At 35.4% G+C, this 24,670-nt stretch overlaps 2 protein-coding genes and 1 long non-coding RNA gene across 4 annotated transcripts; 1 reads left to right on the top strand and 2 right to left on the bottom strand.

Moving 5' to 3' along the window:
- The first annotated feature begins 883 nt into the window (after positions 1 to 883).
- Positions 884 to 8,636, top strand: LOC120257129. 2 transcript variants are annotated; one of them, XR_005535533.1, is made up of 14 exons: positions 884 to 1,416; positions 1,513 to 1,676; positions 2,825 to 2,902; positions 4,262 to 4,341; positions 4,922 to 5,006; positions 6,141 to 6,560; positions 7,067 to 7,174; positions 7,296 to 7,363; positions 7,458 to 7,545; positions 7,639 to 7,710; positions 7,787 to 7,840; positions 7,919 to 8,053; positions 8,188 to 8,287; positions 8,391 to 8,636. XR_005535533.1 is itself a non-coding variant. In XM_039264729.1 (13 exons), exons 1-12 carry the CDS (start codon positions 987 to 989, stop codon positions 8,033 to 8,035), a joined length of 1,764 nt encoding a protein of 587 aa, XP_039120663.1. In that variant the 5' UTR covers positions 884 to 986; the 3' UTR covers positions 8,036 to 8,053; positions 8,391 to 8,636. The 2 variants fall into 2 exon arrangements, 1 of the variants encoding a protein (XP_039120663.1); XM_039264729.1 differs by lacking the exon at positions 8,188 to 8,287.
- A 1,705-nt stretch (positions 8,637 to 10,341) lies between these two features.
- LOC120257127 (subtilisin-like protease) lies at positions 10,342 to 12,820 on the bottom strand. The gene has a single exon (XM_039264727.1). The coding sequence runs from the start codon at positions 12,818 to 12,820 to the stop codon at positions 10,484 to 10,486; it is 2,337 nt and encodes a 778-aa protein (XP_039120661.1). The 3' UTR covers positions 10,342 to 10,483.
- Positions 12,821 to 19,323: 6,503 nt separating this feature from the next.
- Positions 19,324 to 21,316, bottom strand: LOC120257128. The gene is made up of 4 exons (XR_005535532.1): positions 21,146 to 21,316; positions 20,961 to 21,047; positions 19,914 to 19,974; positions 19,324 to 19,360 (listed from the first exon to the last, which is right to left on the bottom strand). It is a non-coding gene; the product is annotated as an uncharacterized LOC120257128 (long non-coding RNA).
- Between the last annotated feature and the right edge of the window lie 3,354 nt (positions 21,317 to 24,670).

Genomic DNA, 24,670 nt, shown 5'->3' with positions numbered 1-24,670 from the left:
AGTCTTCACAGCCAAGAAATGTGCGGACTTGGTTAATCTGTCAACCACTACCCACACACTGTCAGTACCCTTGTGGGTTCTAGGAAAACCAGACACAAAATCCATCGCAATATTCTCCCACTTTCACTCTGGGATCGGAAGTGGTTGAAGAAGTCCCGCTGGTCTCTGATGCTCCACCTTAACCTGCTGACAGGTTAAACATTGTGCCACAAATTGGGCAATCTCCCATTTCATGTTATTCCACCATTGTATATATGTATGATCTAGAAACATTTGTATATATGTGCCACAAACTGTGCCACACCTTTCCTCTAAAACCTAACATTGTATATATGTATGATCTAGAAACATTTGTATAACAAGACACTTTTACAAGCAGGTATATATATATATTTTTTTGGACTTCTTCTCGGTTTCAATAATCAAAGCTTCAACAACCAAGCTTGTGTAGAAAACATTGATTCTAACTAATTAATATGGTATTAATTGCCATTATTACTATTGTGCTAATAATAATAATAATAATCAGTTACTAATAACTAATAGCTTGTTGATTAGTAAAAAAATTAGTTAAAATGTCATCTTTTAACTAAAATATCATCACACACAAGACTGATAAGGCTGATAGCTTGTTGATTAGTAAAAAAATTAGTTAAAATGTCATCTTTAACTAAAATATCACCACACACGCAAGACTGATAAGACTGATAGCTTGTTGATTAATAACAAAATTAGTTAAAATATCATCTACTCGGTAAGCTTTCTTAAGCCTTGAGTCTTCAAAAAAGTAATTTCGAGATTTTTCAAAGGGGGTTAACATGAAAAATTTCCAAAGTTTAAACACCCGCAAACGATTAGATTTTCATGCAAAAAATGCCTCAAGGTCGCTCTCGTTAGCGCTTCATTTGCAGCCTCTCATTTCTCATCCTTGCAAGCTTGCCCTCAATATGCTCGATCAAATGCCTCACAGATACAGAGCATGAGAAATGGCTCTCAGCTTGCCCTTTCCTTGCCTCTCTCGTCTGCTCTATCAGCCACCTCTCATCTTCAGACCAATCTCTACTTGCTCTAATCCCATCTCCTCCCTATCCTCGAAGAATCTCAGTTTCTTCCACTGTTCCAGCTGTTCCAGCACTAGTAGCTTCCAAACATCAAGAGCTACATCCAGTGGGGGAGAAGGCTTGATGACAGATGATTCGGGGTCCAGCTTGTTGAATGAGGAGCTGTTGAGGAGGGTGTCAAGTGCAAAGGATGCTGACCAAGTGCTGGGCATTGTTGCAGAGGCAAACAGCAATGTTAGATCGGGAGTTATTAGTGCTTCTGATTGCTTTTTAATCATAGCAGCCGCACTTGAGCGAAATAATGTAGAGCTTGCGCTATCGGTATTTTCTGCTATGCGTTCTGTTTTTTCTGCAGGTTGACATTTTCCTTGTGTTTCATGTTTCTGTTTAGAATTTTAGTTTGTTGCCTTTTTCTAATTTGTGGTTATGTTTGTGGCTTGGTTTTGTGTAGGTATCAGAGAAGAGGATTCTGCTGTTGGGCTGTGGGCATGGGCTAGGCCGGATGTTCAGACTTATGCATTGCTAGTTCGAGGGCTAGCTGCTTGTTTGCAAGTACCGGATGCAATTAGGATAATTAAGTATGTTACTAATGTGGGAGTTCCTTCTGAGGAGGAGGTAGTTTTCTCCCTTCTATGTAGTTGCAACTCTACTTTTGTTCTATGATTCATAGTAACTTACCATTTTGCATATTGTAAGTATTGAGCAAATGAAACTTCTTTGGAGGAGTTATATTTGCATCTGATCTTATCCAATTTTCCTAAGAATTATATGTTTTACCAGCATAGTCCTCTCATTTGATCACTTTATTGTTGTTCTCATAGAGGAAAGAACACAGCACAGTAGCAGGTGCTCACTTCATGATTGATAGTGGTGGGGTTTTGTTTATCCAAAAAAATAACAAAAAAAAACTTTTTCATCTACAGATAATATTTATATTGCATGATAACTATTACTAATAATTACACAACAGTTATGATGCTGATATAGAAAAATCAAAATTTATTTAGAGCAACTGACTTGGTGGCTTAAAATATGAGATTGACGTTTAATGCAAGCATGTAGTGGAAAGAAGAGAAATAAATGATGCAAGAAAAGAAGGTAAGAATCAATTTGAGGATGAATTCTAATAAGAATTAGACGTAGCGTTTCCAAATATAACCTGTAATATAGTATATATACCCATTTCATTTTCTTTGATATCTGATTTTCTAGAATTCATTAATTTGGTGAGAGAAATGGGCAATGATGGGAGTTAGCTTTAATGTGGAGATCGACTTCCTTACTATTGAACGAATAGGGAGGAAGGAGGACTGAGACTGATCTGAGTTAAAGCAACGAACAAGGAGTTTTGTAAGATTAATTGGTTGTTGATGCAATTGCCTATTGTTTTCTTACAGAAAATTATTGGTAAAGAAGGAATTTATGAAGTGAACACCAGAACAGTGATAATGCTTGATGATTTCATCGATGTAGGACAATGTGCTTTCCATCTGTCACATGCTAGAAACATAAATTATCACACCATGAAAAATTCTTTCTGGTTTGTGGATTGAATCTGTGAAGTATGCAACATAACATATTATTCTAAAGGAAATGTAAGAGTTTATGTCTTTGCAAGAAATAATTCGATTCTTTAATTGTGATGCAAGTTAATTTATTTCACAATTACACTAATCATGTTATTCATCAATATTTCCTTAGGGTTTGAATTCATCAGACAGTGAAAGTGCTTGACTTGTTTGTCATCTTTGTCATACTTTTAGGTGCTGTTTGGGAAGATTGTGCGATGCCCAACTTGTATAGTAGCAATCGCCGTTGCACAACCTCAACATGGCATCCAAGTATGATATCATTCTATATTTATAAATAGCTTGTACTTTGAACTTCATGATCTTCATAGTGGCTAGAACATATGAAGACATTTGCAGTAGAAATAATTTCATGAAAACTTGAAATTTGAAATGATGTTTCTGATGGTGGTCTTACATTCATAAGAAATAATTCTATATATACATATATATATATATATATATATATCCCTCATTATATGTCTGGACATAATGGGTTATCCACTGCTAAGTTACACACAAATTTTGATGTCTAAATGCCTTTGTGCTCTTCCATGTTTCTCATTTGATATGCAGTGTTCTTGTTTCTTTGTTTTTTTTTTTTTACTCCAGATTTTGGTATGTAAACTGTTGGAGATATTCACCAATTCTCCATGTTTTCTCTTCTAGCAAACTACTTTCCTTTTTGAGATTTTTAAAATATATTGATGTTGCAGCATGAGAATGATGCTTGATCTTTTCATCCTCATAATATGAAAGAAAAATGCAATATGTAAAATCACCTGAAATATTGTTCACACCACCAAGATTCATCTCTTTATTTGTGCTACATGGGACAACCTTTTTAACTTAGGCTATGCCCTATTTTTAACAATTTTGTTCATTCGTAATAGGTAATTTGATTTGCACTGAGTGTAGGAGCTGCTAAGTGTGCATGACTGAACATGCATTGCAAATTTTTTAGTGGAATCTAGAGATCATCTAACATTTAAAACCAATGCGTGCTTACAACATGACACAAAAAACATCCGGACTTTTGCTTTGGATTTAAATTGAATACATAAATAACAGATATATGTAGCAAAGTTAAGAAACTAACCACATAGCACGTGAGAGTTGACATGTTTCATCTAGAATTATTATACATCATGAAGAGTATTTACACATTCTTCATGAACCAAAAGTTTTAGAATATTCTCTCATGTTTTCTTGGCTTTTCATTGAAAAGTATTTTAACAATTTCAACACACATCTTGCTTTGCAACTTCTCTACAGAATAATCACTCTGAAAGTTGATTGGTTTGTGTTTTTGCCTCTTTTTTCCTGTCACGTCATAAGCAGAGTTCAAACTTGGAACTGTTATATAGCTACTTAATCTTCCACCTGTGGTGGAAAATAGACTACTTATTTATTTATTTTTTATGAATTAAGAGAAGCAGACCCTTGTAAGGATGATTTTCTGTCTACCTTTGTTCTTGGTTGTCTAACATTTGTGTTGTGTTGGCTGACAAATTTTCAAGATTCATGACTGTTTGGGTTGCGTTACTGGATTCCTTTCTTTACTTAGTAGGCTTCAATATTCTTTGGTTGATTTTACTGATTACCTATTATATATTTATGGATGTTCATCAGGTTGTATCTTGTTCTAAATGTCGCTATCAGTATGAGCTTGTGTCAGGAGATATTGTTAGCATTGTTTCAGAAGAAATCAGGTTAGTGTGGGCACTTCTCACATGTATGTATTTATGTTAGATACTTTAGTTGCCAGAAAATTTGCCTTGCGTTATTGCTCAACAAATTATATGCTCATTACTCTTGAAGTTTGACTTGACCTATACATACCTTCATCATTAATTTACCAAATTTACTATGCTAGAAAATACTCTCAAGAAGTGGTTAATTGCAAGAAAATTTGTTGGCATGGTGATTCTTTATTATGTATCACTGTGTTCATCATATTTCTGAACCCAATGACCACCACTTTCCTCTCCTCTTTTCTTCTGATTGTTTTCATCACAGTTTAAACCAATTTCTGCACCCAGAAAGTGATTATCATTCTACTGTTTCAGTAAAAAATCGATCCATGTTTATAGTTACTTTGTCCTGTCGTTTCCTCTGCCTGAATATTGATTTTCTTCATATAAAACATGAAAATGCAACTTTTTTTTTTTTTCGATGGGTATGACATGGACATGTGGGTGTAGTGTTGCATGCTGTAATATCTGATTATTATTATATGGTGTTGATGCTGCGTTATTTACTCTTCTAAGGATCTGCTCCTGCCGAACGCAGCACGGATATTTCTGTATGGAGAAAAGCTTTGAGGTTCTTCCAAATAATTAAAGGGGATGCCCCGGCTGCTCTTCATTCAATTGTGGTACTCCTCCTCTTCAACCAATACATTCCAAATATTTACCAACATCTTACTTTCTTTTTTCTATCTATGCTCATCACTTTCAATTCTGAAGAAAAGATTTTCCTTCTTTTCCTCAATATGAATGGTCTTAAATACTTAGCAACTTATAGCCTACGATGTCATAGATTTGCTAAGGAACTAAAATTCATCCAGAATTTCTTGGTTTCAGATGTAAATTGTCATGCATTAGAAATCTTATTGAGAATCTAATTGTCCTATAAAATCATACATTTTGAAGTACCCTTTAAATATATTTAGTAGTGTATTATCATGAGTATCAGATTTACTGAATTTCAGACACTGATTTGATGAAATTAACTTCTGTTAATTTTAATATCTTCATGCTCTTTAACAGATTTTAAGTGATAGACTAGCCTAGACGGCCAACTTTGTCTAGCTTAGATGAAGAATATGATACCCAACTTTGATTTGAAAATGAGATCCATTCTCAAACCTTCTTTTGCTAAGCTTTCATGTATTGATTTTCCTGACCATGTGAAGCAGTGTTATGCTAGAACTTTAGTCAATATGATGTCATAGTCAATACATGGAATAATGTATTCTATACTTTTTGCCTTTTATTGTAGTATTCAGATCGTTTGTTTCAGTGGCGACAAATTGCAATGGAAATGCTTCTGTTTCCTGTGATAGGAACTTATTCAAGTCTCTGCTTCATATTCCCTTGCCTAAACTTTCTTATGCTTTTTACATTAAAATGTATGGTCAACTAGGGAAACTGACATATTTACATTCATATGGATCCAAATTCCATTCTTGAATTGCTAAACGCTAAACAAGTTCAAGACAGAAAAATATTTATATATGTACAACTTATATTGTCTGCAAATTATTTCATGCATTTGCCACAAGAGTGTATAATAAAATAGGCTCTAGTTAATTAGACTGCTTATTCTGAGTTTTGATTTATAAAGAGTACGAAAAGGAAAATGAAAGGCAAGATGGAAAATTAAGAAAAGAGAAACTTAAATATTTTTGAGAACTGAAACTGTAACTCAACTTTTGCCATAAATGGGACATGGTCTGGACTGCATATCATCTATCCAAGACTTTATGCAAAGAGTTGCTACAATGCAGGTTCGTACTCCTTCTGGAATAGCTCGAACACACAAATTTGCCACCAAAACTGTGGAGCTTCCTGCCCAAGAAGGGGAAAGAGTGACCATTTCATCAGCAGCTCCATCGTATGTTTATCAGGAGATTGGGCCACTCAGAGTGAGTGCAAAAGCTCCTGGTTTCAGCCCAGGGGAGCCTATGTGTCTAACAAACCATACAACAGGGCAGGTTTCACCATTGCTAAGAGCCCCTGACAAAGATGGAAATTCCTTTTTACTCAATCCGTCAATTCTTTTCCCTACTCTTGCTTTGCTGGCTACTGGAGACGCTGCATCTGGAATCATTGACCCCAGCCTCCCGCGACTTATATCAATCGCTGCTGTTGCATCAGTTGCTGTAGGAACTACAATAGACCGTGTGGTTATTCCGCAGTTGAGTAAGGTATCACATAATATATAGCTTTGAACAATGAACAATGCTATAATGCCATCTCTTGATAGGAAATGTAGAATGAAAATGTTAAATTTCTAATGAGAGTAATGTTCATTTCTAGTTTATGAAGAGCACTTGTGCTTTATTTGGGAATAGTATGTCAGCCTCTGGAAAGGTCATTTATGAACATGATAGGTGATTGCTTGCTAGAGAACAGTTAGGTGATTGAAGAGTGGTTGATTTGATTCTTACTGTAGAATGATTTATAGAAAAACCTATACCACTTAACGCTATTAATTTCAATTATTTCATTTTTTCTATGTTATACAAAATATTTAGTAAAGCAAATTCCTGCATGATCAAATCTCTAATTAAAAGAAATGATAAATGCATTGGAAATATTGTGCATCATACCTGCAAGATGTCAGACTCCGAAATTTCATTGTTTTTGTCAAGAAGTTTACACAAGTTCCTGTTGATGACCTTGTAATTATTTACTTATTAATTTGGTTCAGCTACCCCAGAGATCAGTGGAGGTTGTTGCTCTTAAGCAACAGCTTTTATCTCAATATGATTCACTGCAGTCACGGATTAAGGACCTCCAAGAAGCTGCTGAAAAGGAGGTATGTATCAACACTAATTCCTAAATAAGAAAGCAAGTTTTATTTCAATGTAACCAGTGAATTCCAACTTGTTTGATGTGGGACAAAATGAACTAAAGTATTGAGATTTTTACTTTGTAAGGTATGGATGTTGGCTCGCATGTGCCAGCTAGAGAACAAAATCTTAGCTGTTGGGGAGGTGTCCTACAGGTAAAAATTTCATAAACATCCAATTCATTCTTATCTTATTATTATGTTTATTTTGAAGTACTTGGTGTTAAAAACGAATACTTAATTTTTGTAGTGCTCGAAGAGCAAGGGTCAAAAGGGTACGTGAAAGTTTAGAGAACTCCCTTTTGTCGAGGATTGAGTTGATTGAAAGTTATGCAAAAGTAAGCTTTCTGAGAACCGATGAACCAGAATGGTTGAAAAGGATTTTATCTCTATAAATATGCAAAATGGGTTGTGACTGAATTTTATCGCAGATATCTTCGATGATTGAAATTGAATTGGAAATGGACTCTGATGTTCCTGTGGCCGAAGCAGTGAGAAATGCAGTAAGCCATTTGATCAGAGACTGATGTAAACTTACTCATTTTAAGCAACTAATTGACTTTGTTCTTTAATTTGCAGAAAAGCATTGCAGAACAGATTGAGCAAATTACAGAAATAGAAAACCTTAAAGAGGCAAGTTCTGTAATTGTACTTGTTATGCTTAAGATTCACAAATGTTTAAATTACAATTACCGACATGTATCAATACAGGGATGGCGTATTCAAGCTGAAGCAAATGATGAAGTAGAAAGGCTTCTCAGTTCTCAACCAGGGATGACTGAACAAGAGGAAACACATGGCCATGCCAGTGTGAGCAAGCACCTTTGACCGTAATCAATGCTCATCGTAAGCTCCGGTTCTATAAACAATCTGAATTCAAGTGAACATATAGTTTCTCTTCTGTTTGTTTGTTTGTACTGAATAGCATGCTTTCTATGCCAATTGTTTTTCCCCCTAATATATGATTTTATTTGTTTCAGAATAAATTGTACATTCTAACTATGAAGCATTTCGGATTTCTGCTAGAAACTGATGATCCAGTAACTTTGAACTTAAAAACAAACTAGTAATCAGAAATTTGTGAGTGCATACTTTATGTTCATTGTCTATATGCATGTTAAAAATCATTGGCCAGTGGAATTAACATTTCTATCTTGTCTGCAATCTAATTTTATTAATGCAGGACTGTGCCAAAATGTAAAAATAAGAACTAGACTTGAAAAGTCTCAGGATACCAGATTTTACATTGTTGAGGGATCTCATAAATGCAAGCAACAATGAGAAAGTTTAGTTCTATTGATTTGTTATACTGTAATCCAAGTTTATTGTAATAATGACTTGAAAAGTCTCAAGATACCTGATTTTACATTGTTGAGGGATCTCATAAATGCAAGCAACAATGAGAAAGTTTAGTTCTATTGATTTGTTATACTGTAATCCAAGTTTATTGTAATAATGACGGTGCCGACATCAAATTGGACATCAAATTGTAAGAAGCTCAGATATATGATGCCAATTTTTGTTTAATTTGTGCACGACTGTTGAGATGTATGAACTATAATTGATCCTGGGGTGACTTCACTTTCAAGGTCATCTTGAAAATCTATCTTCTTTTCTTTTCCAACCTTATGTATTTGTTTTCTGCTTCTCTCCATTGCTAGTGGATGTCATTGTCTGCCCTGTTGAACTTTGCTTGCTATGTTCTCTTTACCATTTTAATTAATATGTGGTTTATTAAGAAAAAATGTAATTAACTGATACACAAATTAAACAATGATTTTTTATGTTTGCCTCTTCACTTTCTGATCTACAAGGAGAGGAATATGACAATGTAATTTGATACTTGATTGTGTGGTACTCTCAATGATTGTAAATTTAACTTTTTGACAAGAATATAGAAGGAAATGGTTTCAATACTAGATGAGCATGAGAAATTTTCTGTAAATATTTCTCGAAGGAGGTTGAATAATAGGCAAGTCGTCCTTTTTATATGAATATAAACAGTACTGAACAGTACTTGAACCCGGATGTACAGTGTATGTACAGTATGAAAATATTTATTTCTCAAGGAGAGTTTTACTAATTAAAAAATAAAAAATAAAAATCATATTCTTGTATGTCTCTTAATACCTATTAATTCATTAAAATACCATTTCCAAGTTATGTACCAAAGAAAAAACTAAGATACTAGTCAGATTATAAAAATAAATAAATTAGTGAAAAAAAGACAAGAAAATTTGAAAACAAAAATTAATTATTAAATATATCCTAAAAATATACATTTAAACTATTGAAATCATAAGTTTTATTTAAATTTCTTCGCACTTTAAAAATATTATGTTAATAATTTTATGTGACTCTAAACCATACAAGGAGAAAAATCTGAACTTACGGAAAATGCTTACAAGAAAACTAATTTTTTATAAATATATATATATAATTAAAAAATTTTTCAAGAGCATGGAGAATAAACACCTAAAGTCAACGACGTAGTTTATTGGTATGAGATTTCTTGAGTAGGGTGTTTGTTTATGAAGGAAGATCTTAGATCAAACCCCAAAACCTATCCAAGGTGAAAGTACAGATATATTGAGATATTAGCTTTTTACGTTTATACACGTATTTAATTTCTCTAAAATTAGAGTACTTGTTGCCTATTTGTCAATGCAATAATTTTTACCATAAATTTTGCAAAATATACAATTTTCCACTGTAATTAATCTCATGAGAAAGCATTTGCATAACAAGAGCAGCATCAAATCTTCTTAAGACTAGGTTTTCAAGATGATAATGAAAGGGTTGTAATCATAGAGTAACATACCTACACGGTACCTTATTGTTTACAAGTCTTAACCAGCCGGTTCGGGAGTATTTAAGCTCAGTTCATTTATTTTACAAATTCAAGTTAGGCTTGAGAAACACTCGTTTTGCTTAATAAGTTAATTGACCTGAACTTCCAAGCTTTTAACAAAAGGCATTGGTTTATTAATTTGCAACCCTATATAATGACAAAATAATGAAAGAAAGGTTTTTAGCACTTATTGTTGTTGTTGATGATCCATATATATAGTACAATAATGAAAGAAAGGGCTTCTTTAGCACTTTAATTGAGTGGACATATTCAACTTAACACATGACTAATTATTCAAAGAGGAACAACACATTTATTTTGCATGTCATATATATATATATATATATATATATCAGAGAGACTACTGTTACATACTCTCCATTTGGAGTACATAAAATACATACAAATATATGATTAGAATCTGTTCAGAATTGGACAGATATGGGACTCCTCACAGCATACTCCTTAAGGCTAGTTGATTTCCACACTAATTGCCCTTCTGAATACTCTCCCTTAAATGGATGAGGAATCTTGGCATTGAAACTCACAATGAAGCTTTTCTCTTCATACATCTGTGAGAAAGTAAGGCTCTCAGGATCAACCTTCAAACTCACTCCTTCTGGGTCATCAACCTCCACTTTGTACACTGAGTTTGATTCCCCAACATTTATCACAGTCCTTGTTATCTTCTTCAGTAATGCATTATTCATGGATACTGAGATGGAGGGATAGTTCAGCTGCTCAGGCTCTATTTTCACATAGTCAGCACAGTGGAAATTTCGCCGTCGAATAATTATGCCGATAGAAAATTCGGATAGTTGCTTCAACGAACAAAGATAGCCAATGTAATCTTCTGGTGTAGTATTGTAAACAAGGCCTGGATCATTAGCTCTTGTCGGGTCGACATGCCCTGCTCCCATAGCGAAAAAGCTTGCTTTGTCATATGTGTTTGATTTCTCATCGGCGATGGGCTGCCCTGTGCGATCTGTCGTATGAGCTGTTGTCATGATTGCTGACTTGATCATAGCCGGAGACCAGTCAGGATGAGTGCTTTTGAGCAGTGCTATGATTCCGGCCAGCATTGGTGTCGCCATTGAACATCCATGAGCAAAGTTGAAAGCAGAATCATCGGAACCAAATGGATCAGGGCCGACTTGTTTGTTCCAAGCTGCGAGGATGTCTACACCAGGGCCAATGATATCTGGCTTTAATATGCCACCGTTTCGCAAACTCGGTCCTCTAGAAGAGAAGGAACCAACTGCAGGCGAGCGACGCACACCGTCTTTTGTGCCACCGAATATAATAGTTGCTGTTGGATTAGCTTCAGTTCGAAAATAGCTGACAACCTTCAAAGAATCGACATGGTTGAGATGTGCTGTGGGAATCACATGAGCTTCCGAGAACGTAGTGAATCCGTCCCATGATTGACTCAGAAGAATCATGGCCGCACCACCGTACTTCTTCACAGCTTCACTTTTAGCAACATCATTAGTTACCCAAGCTTCACACACAACTATCTTTCCTTTCAAATCGAAAAAATTTAGTGCTGCTGATTTGCATGCCTTATTAAAATCATTCTTAACGATCTCTCCTGGGTAAATCAACTCCAACATTGTCGAAGATGAAAAAGAGCTCGGTTGGTATGCAGATTGGCCCTCAAGTTCCATCCCATTACCAAGCTTCACAGTCGCCTTGACAACTCTATCCATGGAAGTAGCACCTACAGTTAAAATCCACGGTACGTCATTAGCTAGCCTAGATGGAAACATCCCGCCATTTCCGGCACAAGCACTAGCTAGTATTCCTTTCTCAACCCCTGCAAATGTGCTTTTGACAACAGTATCTTGGATATAATCTTTCGGTGTGTCTATTGACAACGATAGCACATCAACTCCATCAGTGATTGCTTGGTCTATACCACCCAGTATGTCCCTGTCTGTGCACTCATCTTCATGGTTTTTGTTGGCAGTACATATCCTGTACATTGCCAAGTGAGCTCTCGGTGCCATACCTACTGCTACGCCTTTCGCTTGTCCGAGCACACCGGCGTTGTAAACACGGCTCCCTCCTGCTGTACTCGCCACATGTGTACCATGCCCAATTTCATCATCAGGTGATCCAATTGAACCAACTGCTCTTGCTCCGATGAGCTTGTTGTTGCATTTGGAAGGGGACCAAGGGTCACAATTAGGCGTCACATATTGACAACAACCCCGCCATTTCAACGGTGGGTCTGGCATTGTGCCATCATCTTTGAAAGACACATGAGTATGGCGAATACCACTATCAGCAATACCGATAATAACACCTTCACCTTCATTTGAACTCTGCCAAAGACTGTTCCATTGATTTAAGCCAAGAAAGTCAGGCGCATGAGTGGTGCCAAGAGTATTCTTTTTATCTTCAAGAGCTAGTAGAAACCCGGGCATTCTTTCCATCTCATGTAATTCTTCCAAAGTTAGTTTTGCTGCAAAGCCGCTAATAACGTGTCGGTACGAATAAAGGAGCCTTGGCTCACCGGAGTCGAGAGTAGTGTTCGGCAAAAATGACTCATACCACTTTTGTTGCTCCTCTTCACCAAGAAGCTCCACATTGTCATTCGGCGGATCAACATGAATAATGTAGATTTGGAAAAGAGTTCGATTGTCAGCTATTGAAAGGAGGAGGTCATCATGATCATGAATGACACAATTAATAATGGAAGAGGAAGAGAAGAAGAAGATGATGATAAACAATAGCAATACATGGAAAGGAGGAGACATGTTGAGTAGTGTTGGATAAGGTGTGAGGAAATGAATTGATATTTATGCTAAATTTTCTTGACTTTGGATGCTTCATTCCTGAAATGGACTTGTGACGAAAGTAATAAAGTAACATGGATATGGATGCGATATAATTGCAGTTTGTTTAATGACCACGTTCGTGCACATGAACGATATTGTTTCCATGTTGGAATCCAAGAGTTTAATTCATTGATGCTTTTGTTGTGTGTGTGTGTGTGTCTTAATTTGTTTGGATATATATAAAGGGGTGGGGGAGTCGAGAATTATTTATTTGCTTTCTCAAGAAAAATACAAGTTTATTCAAGGACTTTCTAAAATTGAGATATAGGAAAAAAAATATATTAGTATGGGCTAGTTCATGTAATCATCTAAAAAAGAATTCCTTATCCCTTTTTTTTTAACTTATACGACTTAGTTCGTTTTGGCACATTTATATATATACATATATATTTGTACTATTGTATACATTGTATATATACTCCAGTAAATTAATATTTGAATATATACATGTGCAAACTGTTATGTTTGGAATAAATTTGAAAGAAGGGATGAAAGTATATTTATGAAGATAATTATAGATTCTTTTTAAGGAAATCTTTTTAATTTCTCAATTTCCTTCCCAAAATAGCAATTTAGAACCCATTTGAAGTATGAAAAGAGAATCATATATTTCTACGAAATAGATGAGAAGTGAGAGCTTTTCTATTTTTCTAATTTTTTTTTTTCTTTTAGTTCAATGTAAGTTCCTATAAAGTTGTATTTGGACTTGTAGGTCTTTTTGACATTTACTGTCTACTATTTTTGGACATGTCATGCTGCTTCTTTGGCTTTTAGTAATATTTACAATTTCATTATTATCTTTTTTAATAGCAAATATTCCAACAAATTGGGAAGGAAATATACTTATTAATTTCATTCTCTTCTTCTTAACTTTTGTTGTTTAGTATCTTGTAAATTTCTCAAAAGGCACCAACTATTTTTTTCTTTTTTTCCTTTTTTTCATTCTGATAGGAATGGACTACTTTTTCAATGTTTTTGAAAGGTGGATAAACCACTGCAATTAATGAAAAAGAGAGTAAGGAAACAAACTGAGCGCAAGCGCCAACAAAAACAAAAACAAAACACCACGAGGAGTGGCAGAACAAACAGCGTCGAATGAGAATCAACAAGGTATTCTCAGCCCAACAACATAATACAGAAACAGACTAGCCCGAGAAATGAACATGATCAACCCCGGAGAGTGGATCACCACCAGACTCCACTCCACTGGTTCCTAGGGCCTCCGTACTCTGTTGTAGCATGGCAATAGGATCCTCCATCGTCTCTCGCGAACCTTCGACAACTGAAGAGAGCCAAGATATCAACATACGGTCAATCTTAAAAACAAGAGCATGTGTAGACAAGCAATTGGCATTAAAAATACAATCATTTCTAACAAGCCAAATATTCCACACAATAGCCTTAGCAACTAAGACCCCAATCTCCCTAAAGTTAGCCGGAATCGAAGTTCTCCAACCCCGCCAGATCTCCTGCATAGACTCGGGAGGATCTGGAAGATGCAGTAAATGCACGAAATACCCCCACGCCTTTCTAGCGACCAAACAATGTAAGAAGAGATGGTTAGCCGACTCTATGGCCGAATTACACAGGACGCAGGTCATCGTAGGGAGGCAATTGCAGCTCCTTCTCGCAAGAACATCCAAGGTGAGAACCTTATTCTTCTCAGCTAACCAATTAAACAGACTAACTTTCTTCGGACATGGCTTCCTCCAGAAGAACCTAGCAATAGAGCAACACACGCCACCATCAATGAGGAAAGAGTAGAAAGATTTCACCGTGAAGATGCCATTGCCGTTCAACCTCCAACTCTTTCTATCTCCTACTACTTTTTCAATGTCATTGGGAAGTAAAAAAATAAAAAATAAATAAATAAATAAATAATCCATACTTTTATTATTATTATTATGGGAAGTAAAAATCATGTGGTGAATTTCACCCTACTTCTATTAAAAAAAAAAAAAAATTTTTTTGCCATACTTAAATTCATGATAATCCATTCTAAAGAGCATTTACAATAAATTGTGCCTACAAGAAACCTTTATTCGAGTGAAGTATATCATCCCTAGAGAGCAAAAATGAATTTAATGGCTTGATAATGATGGAAATTTTGAGATGATGTGCAATGCAAAATCTGTTACTTGTTTAAGAATTATGTGGTAGACGTGAAGATGGAGGCCACATCCATCAACAAGAAAGCCTCCATCTTCATCATAGGTACAGGACACTCATACCTTGTGTGATTAGCTTGTTGCGAGATTTCAATAAATTTTGTAATTGTTTGTTGTACATACCCAATACATTAGAGTTTTCGCAAATGTTTACTAACAGGTACTCTATTTCTTTTGTTTTTATTTTATTTTATTTTTTATAGTCCTTGATCCGTTGGTTTTTGGCAGATGTAAGTATTAGAACTCCAAACCATTTATTCAATGAGCTTAAACCTTTATTACTTGAACCAACCCTCGTTGATGGGCAACTTGTTTTCTCAATTCATATAATTTTGCCAAATTGAAATGTTAATATGAAGCATGACATGTAACAAAATTGATTATGCTATTTTGATTAAGTGTGTAGTTTTCTCCATAAGCAACTAGGGTTTTGTTGACTCTTGGTTAGAATGTAACACGTGATATTTAAATATTTGTGACACTTGTTTAGATCCATCAACATGTGATGAATAGTGTTCCACTTGAAGTGTTTATTAATTTTTGGTATAATTACCAAAATAGTCCTTGTACTTTTCTCTCTCTTTTTTTTTTGGTCCCTCTACTCAAAAATGTTCCCGACTAGTCTTTTTACTTTTGAAAATGTACTCACTTAGTTAGAAGTGCTCCAAACTAGTCCCTCCACTTTTAAAAATGGCCAAACTAAACCTCCACTTTTAAAAATGAGCCCACTTAGTCTCTTTAGTTGGGTCATTTTTAAAAGTAGAGGGACTAGTTTGGAGCATTTCTAACTAAATGGACACATTTTTAAAAGTAGAGAGACTAGTTTGGAACATTTCTGAGTAAAGAGACCAAAAGAGAAGAGAGAGAAAAGTAGAGAAACCGATGGGATATTATCCTTAATTTTTTTGTTGAGGTCTTGAATCGCATCCTAGTGCTTAGGGACCACATAGTGTTTATGACATCTAGCCATTTGTTTGAAACTTCATAGTGGCCTTAATTTTAGCATAAAGATTACTTTAGATATTGTGAGCAGCTGCTTTTAGTTGAGAGAAGCCAATGTTTAGTTTGATAAAGCTAGTTGGTGGTTCCTACCGATCGAGGCTCTTTTTGAAAAAGTGGATAAACCACATGCATTACCAAAAGGAGGGAAAACAAACAAAACAGTCCACCCGCAGTGGAAACTGACAACAAACAACAAACGGGAAAGAGAAACATAAGAGAATACAAAATAACAAGACCAAGCCCCCAAGGGACCACATGAAATAAGACTACGAGCAAATAACGGGGCTCGCTCCCAGTCTGCTCAACAAATCACTCCTCGCCTTGTTCTGATTATTTCTCAAGGAGCTTGAGACTGCGCTTAGCTATAACAACCGAATTGTCCAATCTAGCTTCCTTAGCTTCTGGGGCTTCTGGTGTTCTAAAAGTGGATTCGTCTCTCTTTATCTTTCTAGAGTGCGGTGAAAACACCATGTACCCTGCTTCCTCGATCCGCTTAGATAAGGGCTTCTTATGTCTCACGCTTCTCCTTGCACTAAGAACACCTGAGTCTTCAGTGTCTTGTTTGTTTAATTCCTTCTGATTAGGAGACAATTGGGACTCTTGTACAATGGTATCATCATCTATCAAACCAACTTCTTCCAAATTAACTTTAGATATGATGATGTCACTAGTGCCAGAGTTTTGGACCATGTTATGAATTTCCCGAGACTCATGAAGATAATTAGAAATGTCACTCAGTTGAGTTGCTTGTTGGCCTAGCCCAATAGAGGATTTTGGGCCTTGAATCACATCAAAACAAGTTAGATTTGAATTGAAAGCAACCAGCTTTAAGTTAGTGGATTTTAAACGATCCATATGCTTGACAAAACGGCCCTCTGATATGTACTGGGAAACACCAACATTGCACGCAACTTTAGGGGACTCATCAATGCCACGTGTCATGATGTGGTTCGTCTGCATGGTTTCCTCGATAATTTGCTCCAATGGATGGTTGACAACAACATACGGAGAGCCGACAACCCAAGACGCGCCCCCCAACATGCCACCCCCTGAATCGTTGGTCCGACTGTTGCATGCAATCGGTGGGTGCAAGCATGCCTCAGTCACCACCGTCGCAGTCGGTGAAATGGCCGGAGCAACGTGGACTCGAGGTTTGTGGGAGTTAATGACCTCAACCACGGGGTGCGAATCTGAGTGCATCTCTGCTCGGGATGCATCCATTCCAGCCATATCCGTGTACTGCTCCGAACGTGGAGCAATAACAACACCAACTGTCGATTCTTTTCCTTTGGCCGAGTGTGGTATTTTAATGGTGAAACGTGGAATTTGGGCACAGGAGTTAATCACCTTTACGGTGTCCTCCGCCGTCGTCGGATTATGTACCACATATCTATCCAAGCTTTCCTGGAAGGTAGGAGACGCCAATGAGAGCTCAACAACTTTGTATAGCGTCCCGGAAAGTCGGGTCACCTCCTTCACTCACCATGCCTTTGCCCAATGGACCGACAACCTGATACAATAGCAATTCCGCCGGGCTTTTCAAGTGCTGATGGAACAACAACTGGTGATGCAATGATCACCGGAGCTTGGTGGGAGTTAGTATCCTCAACCACCTTCCTGGTTTCAATTGTCGGTCGTGTCGGCCGTCGGGTCCGAGTTTGATCATGAGAACGACCATCCGATCGTGACTTCTCATCATGCCTGCATCGTGTTCGGGAGTTAGTCTCCTCAACCTTGACGATGCAGCTTGGAAAATCTCTCAGGGGTTGTCGATGTATATGAACATCATCTTCAAAGACGTTCTGGATAACTAACGCGGTCCTCACCGGAGGGAGAATGTGCGTATAGGTATCAAGCTTGTGAATTAAAGACACCTCCGTTACCTTAGATTTTCCTTTAATCTCTAAAGGGATCTCGTGAGTAAATCGGTGGCTGGGGAACGGGGCACAGGAGTTAAGTCCCTCAACCATGCCCACATCCGACGATGTCGCCATCAAACGTTGAACTGCCGGACTAAATGCAACAACATCTCCCTTGCAGGTGCTTAGACCTTGTGGCAACCGGGATGGCGATGGCCCTGCTTTGGTGTTCCAACCACTATTCCTTTTAACATTCCTTCTTGATGGGAACTCAATAGGCTTGTAGACAGCCTCCCCATCGGCGGTGAACACTAGTCGCGTGTTTAACCATGACAACGATGCAGTCTGATCGTTGTCATCTTCATCCTCATCATCCTCATCATCCAACAAAGGGAAGGCCCAGTCGTCTTCCATCCTTTTCTCAGAGATGGCGCTTCATCAGAGACGGCTAGTTAGAGGGTTTCTTGACTCTTATTTGCCTTTACTGTGTTTAGATGCACTCGTGACTAAACATATGTTTAGTTTTTATAAGTACTTTCTTAGATTTTTTTTTTGTTTTACTCAGATATATAGTGACTTATATCATGATTTTTACATTTTCACCTCTTATTCTTTAGTTTATGTACCTTTTTTTTTAAATATATTTTTATTGCAACTATTTTAATCTTTACATAATATTAAATTAATTGTATACTATAATTCAAAAACTTTAAATGAAATTGTAAAATAATTAAAAAAAATATTTTTTTTATTGAATTTAAATGTTCATTTACATTAAATGTGACTTATAGCTTGGTAAGGAGGAGTTATTTTATTTGCCATTCAATGTGGTATGCCAATAGTTTGCATTGTAATTATTTATTTAATAAAAAACAATAGAATTTTTTGAACATAAAAACAATAGAGTTTGTGGAACACATACTTAAATTGATGATACCTTTCATTACCTTGGGTTTTATGGAAGTAAAGAGGTTATAAATGGAAAAATTCATATCTCTTGTTGGGTCACTTCGATTAAACAAAACGAGAAACCAGATTTTTTTTTTCTTTCTTCTCTTACATTCCTACAAGGTTATATATATATATGCCACGCCCCAACCTCACAGCCGGGTCCGCTGACAGATCGGCCGCATCCAGTGGAACTGGGCCCCACTGGGTGCAAAGCCTCAGATCTGATCTGGTCAGAGTCAACCCTAACAAGCAAAATATGAGCGATGTACTGAGTATAAAATAGGATACTGGGAGCTCGAAATACTACAAGTGCGGGCTTTAGCGACTTTCTGAGAATACAAATACAACCCTAACAGTTTGCAAAACACAAATCGATCAGAATACAAGCCTTACACTCACAAAAGGGTGTCATAGAGATCTCGATAAAAAGCGGAAAATACAACTCCCGGACACCCCACGATCCTAGACTTGATCTTCTCCTGCGAGAACAGAATTCACAGAGTGTATGAGCCACAAGGGCCCAGTAGGATCGCAAAAACAATAGATAAAACAGATATTGCAGAATACTAGATTATAATTTGTACAGAATGCAGAAAATACGCAGAATATAGAAATAATCCAAAATATGGAAGACACACAGAAACAGTCATGTACATCTCCCTGGCTAATAACAGAAATCAACAGCACGAGGTTGGATCATCGACTGTGAAGTCGGAACAGAATAGACAAAATATCAACAGCCGAAGCCGGATCTTCGACCGCAGTCGAGGGGTAGCGCTACTACAGAAAACATGTGCACATGGCTAGGACTTACTTCTCCTAGCTGGGCGAGCCAGGAATGGAGATGTACTAAAAAACGCAGAAATATGAAATACAGACAAAAAAAATACTGAATAAATAGAACAATTAAATAAATAAGTAAATAAATAAATGACAAGTAAGTAAATAATAAATAAAATTACAAAAATAATGAAATAACTTAAATACATAATAATTGTCAGAAATACGGAATTTGCGGGTGCGAGAGCCTACCTGGTTTCGAGCTACAATGTCGGGTTCACCAAGTCCCACGACTACGGCTCGCTACGACAATCTAACCCAACAAACAAAACTTCACTTAGAAATAATTTTGGGCCGGGCTTATCTTACATCTATAGCCCGAGCTAACTTAACAATTAAAAGATCTCAAAGTTTAGCAAAGCAACTGAACAACCAAGCACACTAAAAGACACACAGCCACATAATACAACTAATGTGAAATATTTAAGAAGGAAGGTCATGCTTCTAAATAAAGTACCTAACATGCTGGGCTTCCTTTCCAACTAGACAAAACTAGCACAATGGCATGCCTAGGCTAGAATGAACGCACAGAACTTAGCAGAAATTACAAGTTCTCAGGAGAAAAATAAATGAGTAAGCCAACCAAAAGAACCAAAAGAATCAACTATACAAATATATATATATATATATATATATATATATATATATATATATATATATATATATATATATATATATATATATATATATATATAATATTAACACTAGGAGGGTTTTGCAATAATACACCAACTCACTAAAAAATCTCTAACTAATAAACACTATTTAACACATGCTCCAAAATACCTATAAAGACCTAATATACCAATTTAAATATAGAACATTCTATTACCAGCAAAGCTAAAAGAAAACAAAACATTCTAGAATGAATTTAACAGATAGTGGTGGAATTCCCAAGGAAAAAGGAAATTTTCTTTAGACCAAGAAATGCATGCCTACCTATAATAAAACAATCAAACACCAACTCCAAACAACGACCAGTAAAAAAAAAATAGAGTTATTACTACTAATGATCATAAATAGGGAACCGACTCCTGCTAACATCCATTAACATGGAAATAAGAATTTAAATATAACAAGAGAGTAACCTTGCCACTCAAACAAATCTAGTTTCCAAGATCCCAAACACATCATACAATTTGGTTTCAAAGATGCAAAGCTTAAGCTGACAATGCAAGAGAGACAGCATCAATTCACACAATAAGTATCATACTAAAAGAAGGGAGATTAGTAAAATACCACAGCAAAGGTGTCCTACGATTTGGACACAGGAGTTCAAAGATGACTTTGCAGGCTTCTAATGGCAACATACACTCATGCAAGAATCTGAAGAATTACACACAAGCAGCTTACAACCATACTCAACACATCATGCTGTCTACTCAGACTAGAAGCTTTAAAAGATCAACAATCAAAATAAAAACCTGGAAACTTGATGAAGAACCCAAAACCAGGAACTCCCTTCTCCTAGCTGCCGCCGGTACCGAGAATCCCAACGAAAAGGGTTAAGTGATCGGGAGGATGAAGAAGAATCCTTGAGGAAGAAAATAGTCTCCAAAGCAAAACCTCCCAGGAAGAAATATAGACCTCTCCAAGCATTCTCCCACCAACTCCGACAAGACCGGGGTTCACATGCGATCTGACAGGGGAGTCATGAGTTGGGCGACAGAGAGTCACGGGTTCACCTTCTTGAGAAAAGTCAACAAGCTCCGGTCAAACCTGGTCAAAGGCCAAGCTTGTGGACATTACAATATATATATATATATATATATATATATATATATATTGAAGAGATCCAGAATGAGTTTCTAAAAATTACTGGTAAAATCCTAATGTAGGTGGTTTTGCTTTTAATTCTTTCATTAAGTTGTAGAAAAGATTGTGAAAGCTATTATTGTTTAATTCTTTTAATAAGCTGTAGAAAAGATTGTGAAAGCTATTATTGTTTAATTCTTTTAATAAACTGTAGAAAAGATTGTGAAAGCTATTATTGTGTAATTATTATTATTATTATTATTATTATTATTATTATTATTATTTTGCTCTTTTGTTTCTCTTCTAATTTTTTTTTCTGCTTTTATTGAATTTTCTAGTATTGTTTTATTTACATTTGCTTTGTTTATTTTTCATAAGTAATCTATACATGATATTGCATTTCCATTAATGAAAATATTTTATTTGTATTTCAAATTATATGTCTATATGCAATATTGCCAAAAAATTACCAAAATCATAAAAAAAAGCCAAGAATAACTATATATCTAAAACTTGTTACTATTAACAAAATTTTATTGAGGATGAACAACATAATTTAGAGCTAGTTTGTTGTTTGTAAGATTTAATGTGCAGAATACCATTAGCACTAGTTTTAATTTTTTAAATGAGTTGTTGATTAGGTTATAAAATCTATTATTATATAATTAAATTTAATTTGCTCTTTCATTTTTCTTCTAAGTACTTTTTTTTTTGGTTATTTGAGTTATTCATCTATTAAATATTATTTTATTTCCAGTTGTTTTACTTATTTCACATAAGCATCCTATGTATGGTGCTACAATTTGGATGATTAAACTATTTTATTTTTTGAATTATTTGTTTATGTGCAAAATTATCTTAAAATCACCAAAATTATAAAAAATCCAGTTGAAAGCATGGAAATTTAATTAGTATCAAGTAATTATATAGTTGTTGACCTCATCAGCACTTTCAATCATAATTGATTTAAATTCGAAAACCACATACTCATTGCATTGTTACGCGTACCCTCTTATTAATGTGCAATTTTAGATGCTTAGTACCCAAAGATACGAAGGATGTCTTAGAGGGAGCACGGACCGGTTAAACGGGCCTAACCCACCAGGTCCGGTTCATCCAAAGCTAGACCCAAAACCTGCCCATGCCACAATAAAGAACCGAAAATTAAAATATTCTTTTAAACGTTTGTGTTATTGATGGGCCTACAATATTTTTTGGTGACAATATAAAACGTAAATAAATAAAAATAAATCATAAATTAATTTTAATTTTATTCCAAAAAAACAAAAAATTTAAAATAATTTATAAAAGAATTTAAGACAAGTCAAAATAAATAGGAAAATTGCATTTTAATTTGTTTAATTATTGAATTAAGTTCTCAACATATCTTTTTAGAGTATGAGAAAAATTAAATATCAACTAGCCCTCTTATTTTGAATCAAAATTATCATCCATTTATTTTTTTATTGCAATTAGGGATAGTTCTTTGTTTTGACTTTAGTCTCAAACTCTATAATTATTATTATCATGCTCATCATATTATCATTGAAAACAAAGTCACTAATTTCAAAGCTTCCTATATTTTTATAACTAATCAAAAGAATATGGTACCAACAACTATTCAAATATATTCAAATTTATATTTATATTTAGAAGAGAGCAGGTTGACCACTTGACCCCATCTTTTTTTTTTAAATATATTTTTTTTACAATTGATACATATAATTTATGTATATATATTTTAAATTGTTATTATTTTCTTTTACAAATTGATACAAATAATCATAAACACACACACACACACATATATATATATATATATATGACAAATAAGAGTGCCCCTTATTTAAGGGAATTTAGGGGCGTACATGCATAGAGGCATGGTGCTAATGGACCAAAAAACATTAAAAAAAAATTATTCTTAAAAAAATATATTTGTGAAACTTTATTATTTGGTATTTTGATATTTTACAAATTGATTTGTATAGTTTTTTAAAAAATTTATAATTTGTTCTCTTCAATTTTTATAAATATATATATATATATATATATATATATATATATATATATATATATATATATATATATATATATATTAGTATAAAAAATAATTTTAAAGAAATATTTGTGAAAGTGTTATTGTCTTAATTTTAATTCAAATAAAATTTTTTGATCCCCATCTTACAACTATCTATATATATATATATATATATATAGTTTTTTCCAACAATAGGTTCAAAATAAATTGTAGTTCAAGTGGTAAGTTGTTTCTCTCTTCGCCGGATTGACTAACTCGGTTGACCCGGCGGGTCAACCCACCGAGTCACAGGTTTGAATACTCATGACTCATAACCGGGTCCTCTACAGTGCGGGCCGGTTACGGGTTACCGGTCCGCCTGGTCAATTGACCCGGAGGGTTTCCCCGGGCCAGGCCCGTGCCCCCTCTAGTCCTAATGCTCAATTGTCACTCTTTCTCTCTTTTTTTTTTAGTTCGGCTGGTGTGATTTGTGGTTTAGAGAACACTCAAATACTCATAGAAATTGATAACCCAGTTAGGTGTCCACTTGCCTACGTTTGGGGGGTCAAGCCCGGAGATAAACAATCCACTAAAAAAAGGTGAAATACATGAGTACAAACATTTTGTCACTCATACTCACAATTAAGTATCACGACTCTCTCTAGATTGTCTTATGCCCATACAATCTCTTCCTCGAGTGTTTATACCAATTTCAGAGCAAGGTAGTTTATATAGACGCCTGAACGTCTTAAAAATAGCCCATATCTCTTTTAGAATCTCTGTGGCTGCTAACTTTAGAACCTTCCAAAATTAGTTATTGCAACTCCTGTTGTAACACAACTTGAAACATGACCCTGACTGCTGACTTGACTAAGTTCTGGTTTCATTGCAAAGCGACCTCAAGACCCATCAATCTCTCGGTCATGCTTAGTCAGAGTTAATGCAGCCAGATCTCTCTATCCCGACTACCGAGAACTAGCCTATCTCATCAGTTCCTCATCACGCAGTCCCTCGCAAGGGGCTTATGACTTTATGTGTCTTCACGAAACTATCCAAACATGATCTTCAATTCACCCAAGTTTGGCCTTCAAATCTTCCCAAAAATAGGTCTTCAATCAATCATGCCAATCATACCAACAATAGGCATGTCTTCAATCATACTTATTAAGGTTTTTTA

Source organism: Dioscorea cayenensis, unplaced genomic scaffold (genome assembly GCF_009730915.1).
Source record: "Dioscorea cayenensis subsp. rotundata cultivar TDr96_F1 unplaced genomic scaffold, TDr96_F1_v2_PseudoChromosome.rev07_lg8_w22 25.fasta BLBR01001892.1, whole genome shotgun sequence".
NCBI lineage: Eukaryota > Viridiplantae > Streptophyta > Magnoliopsida > Dioscoreales > Dioscoreaceae > Dioscorea > Dioscorea cayenensis.
The sequence above is the reverse complement of the archived record's forward strand: the minus strand, read 5'-3'. Positions and strand labels throughout refer to the sequence as shown.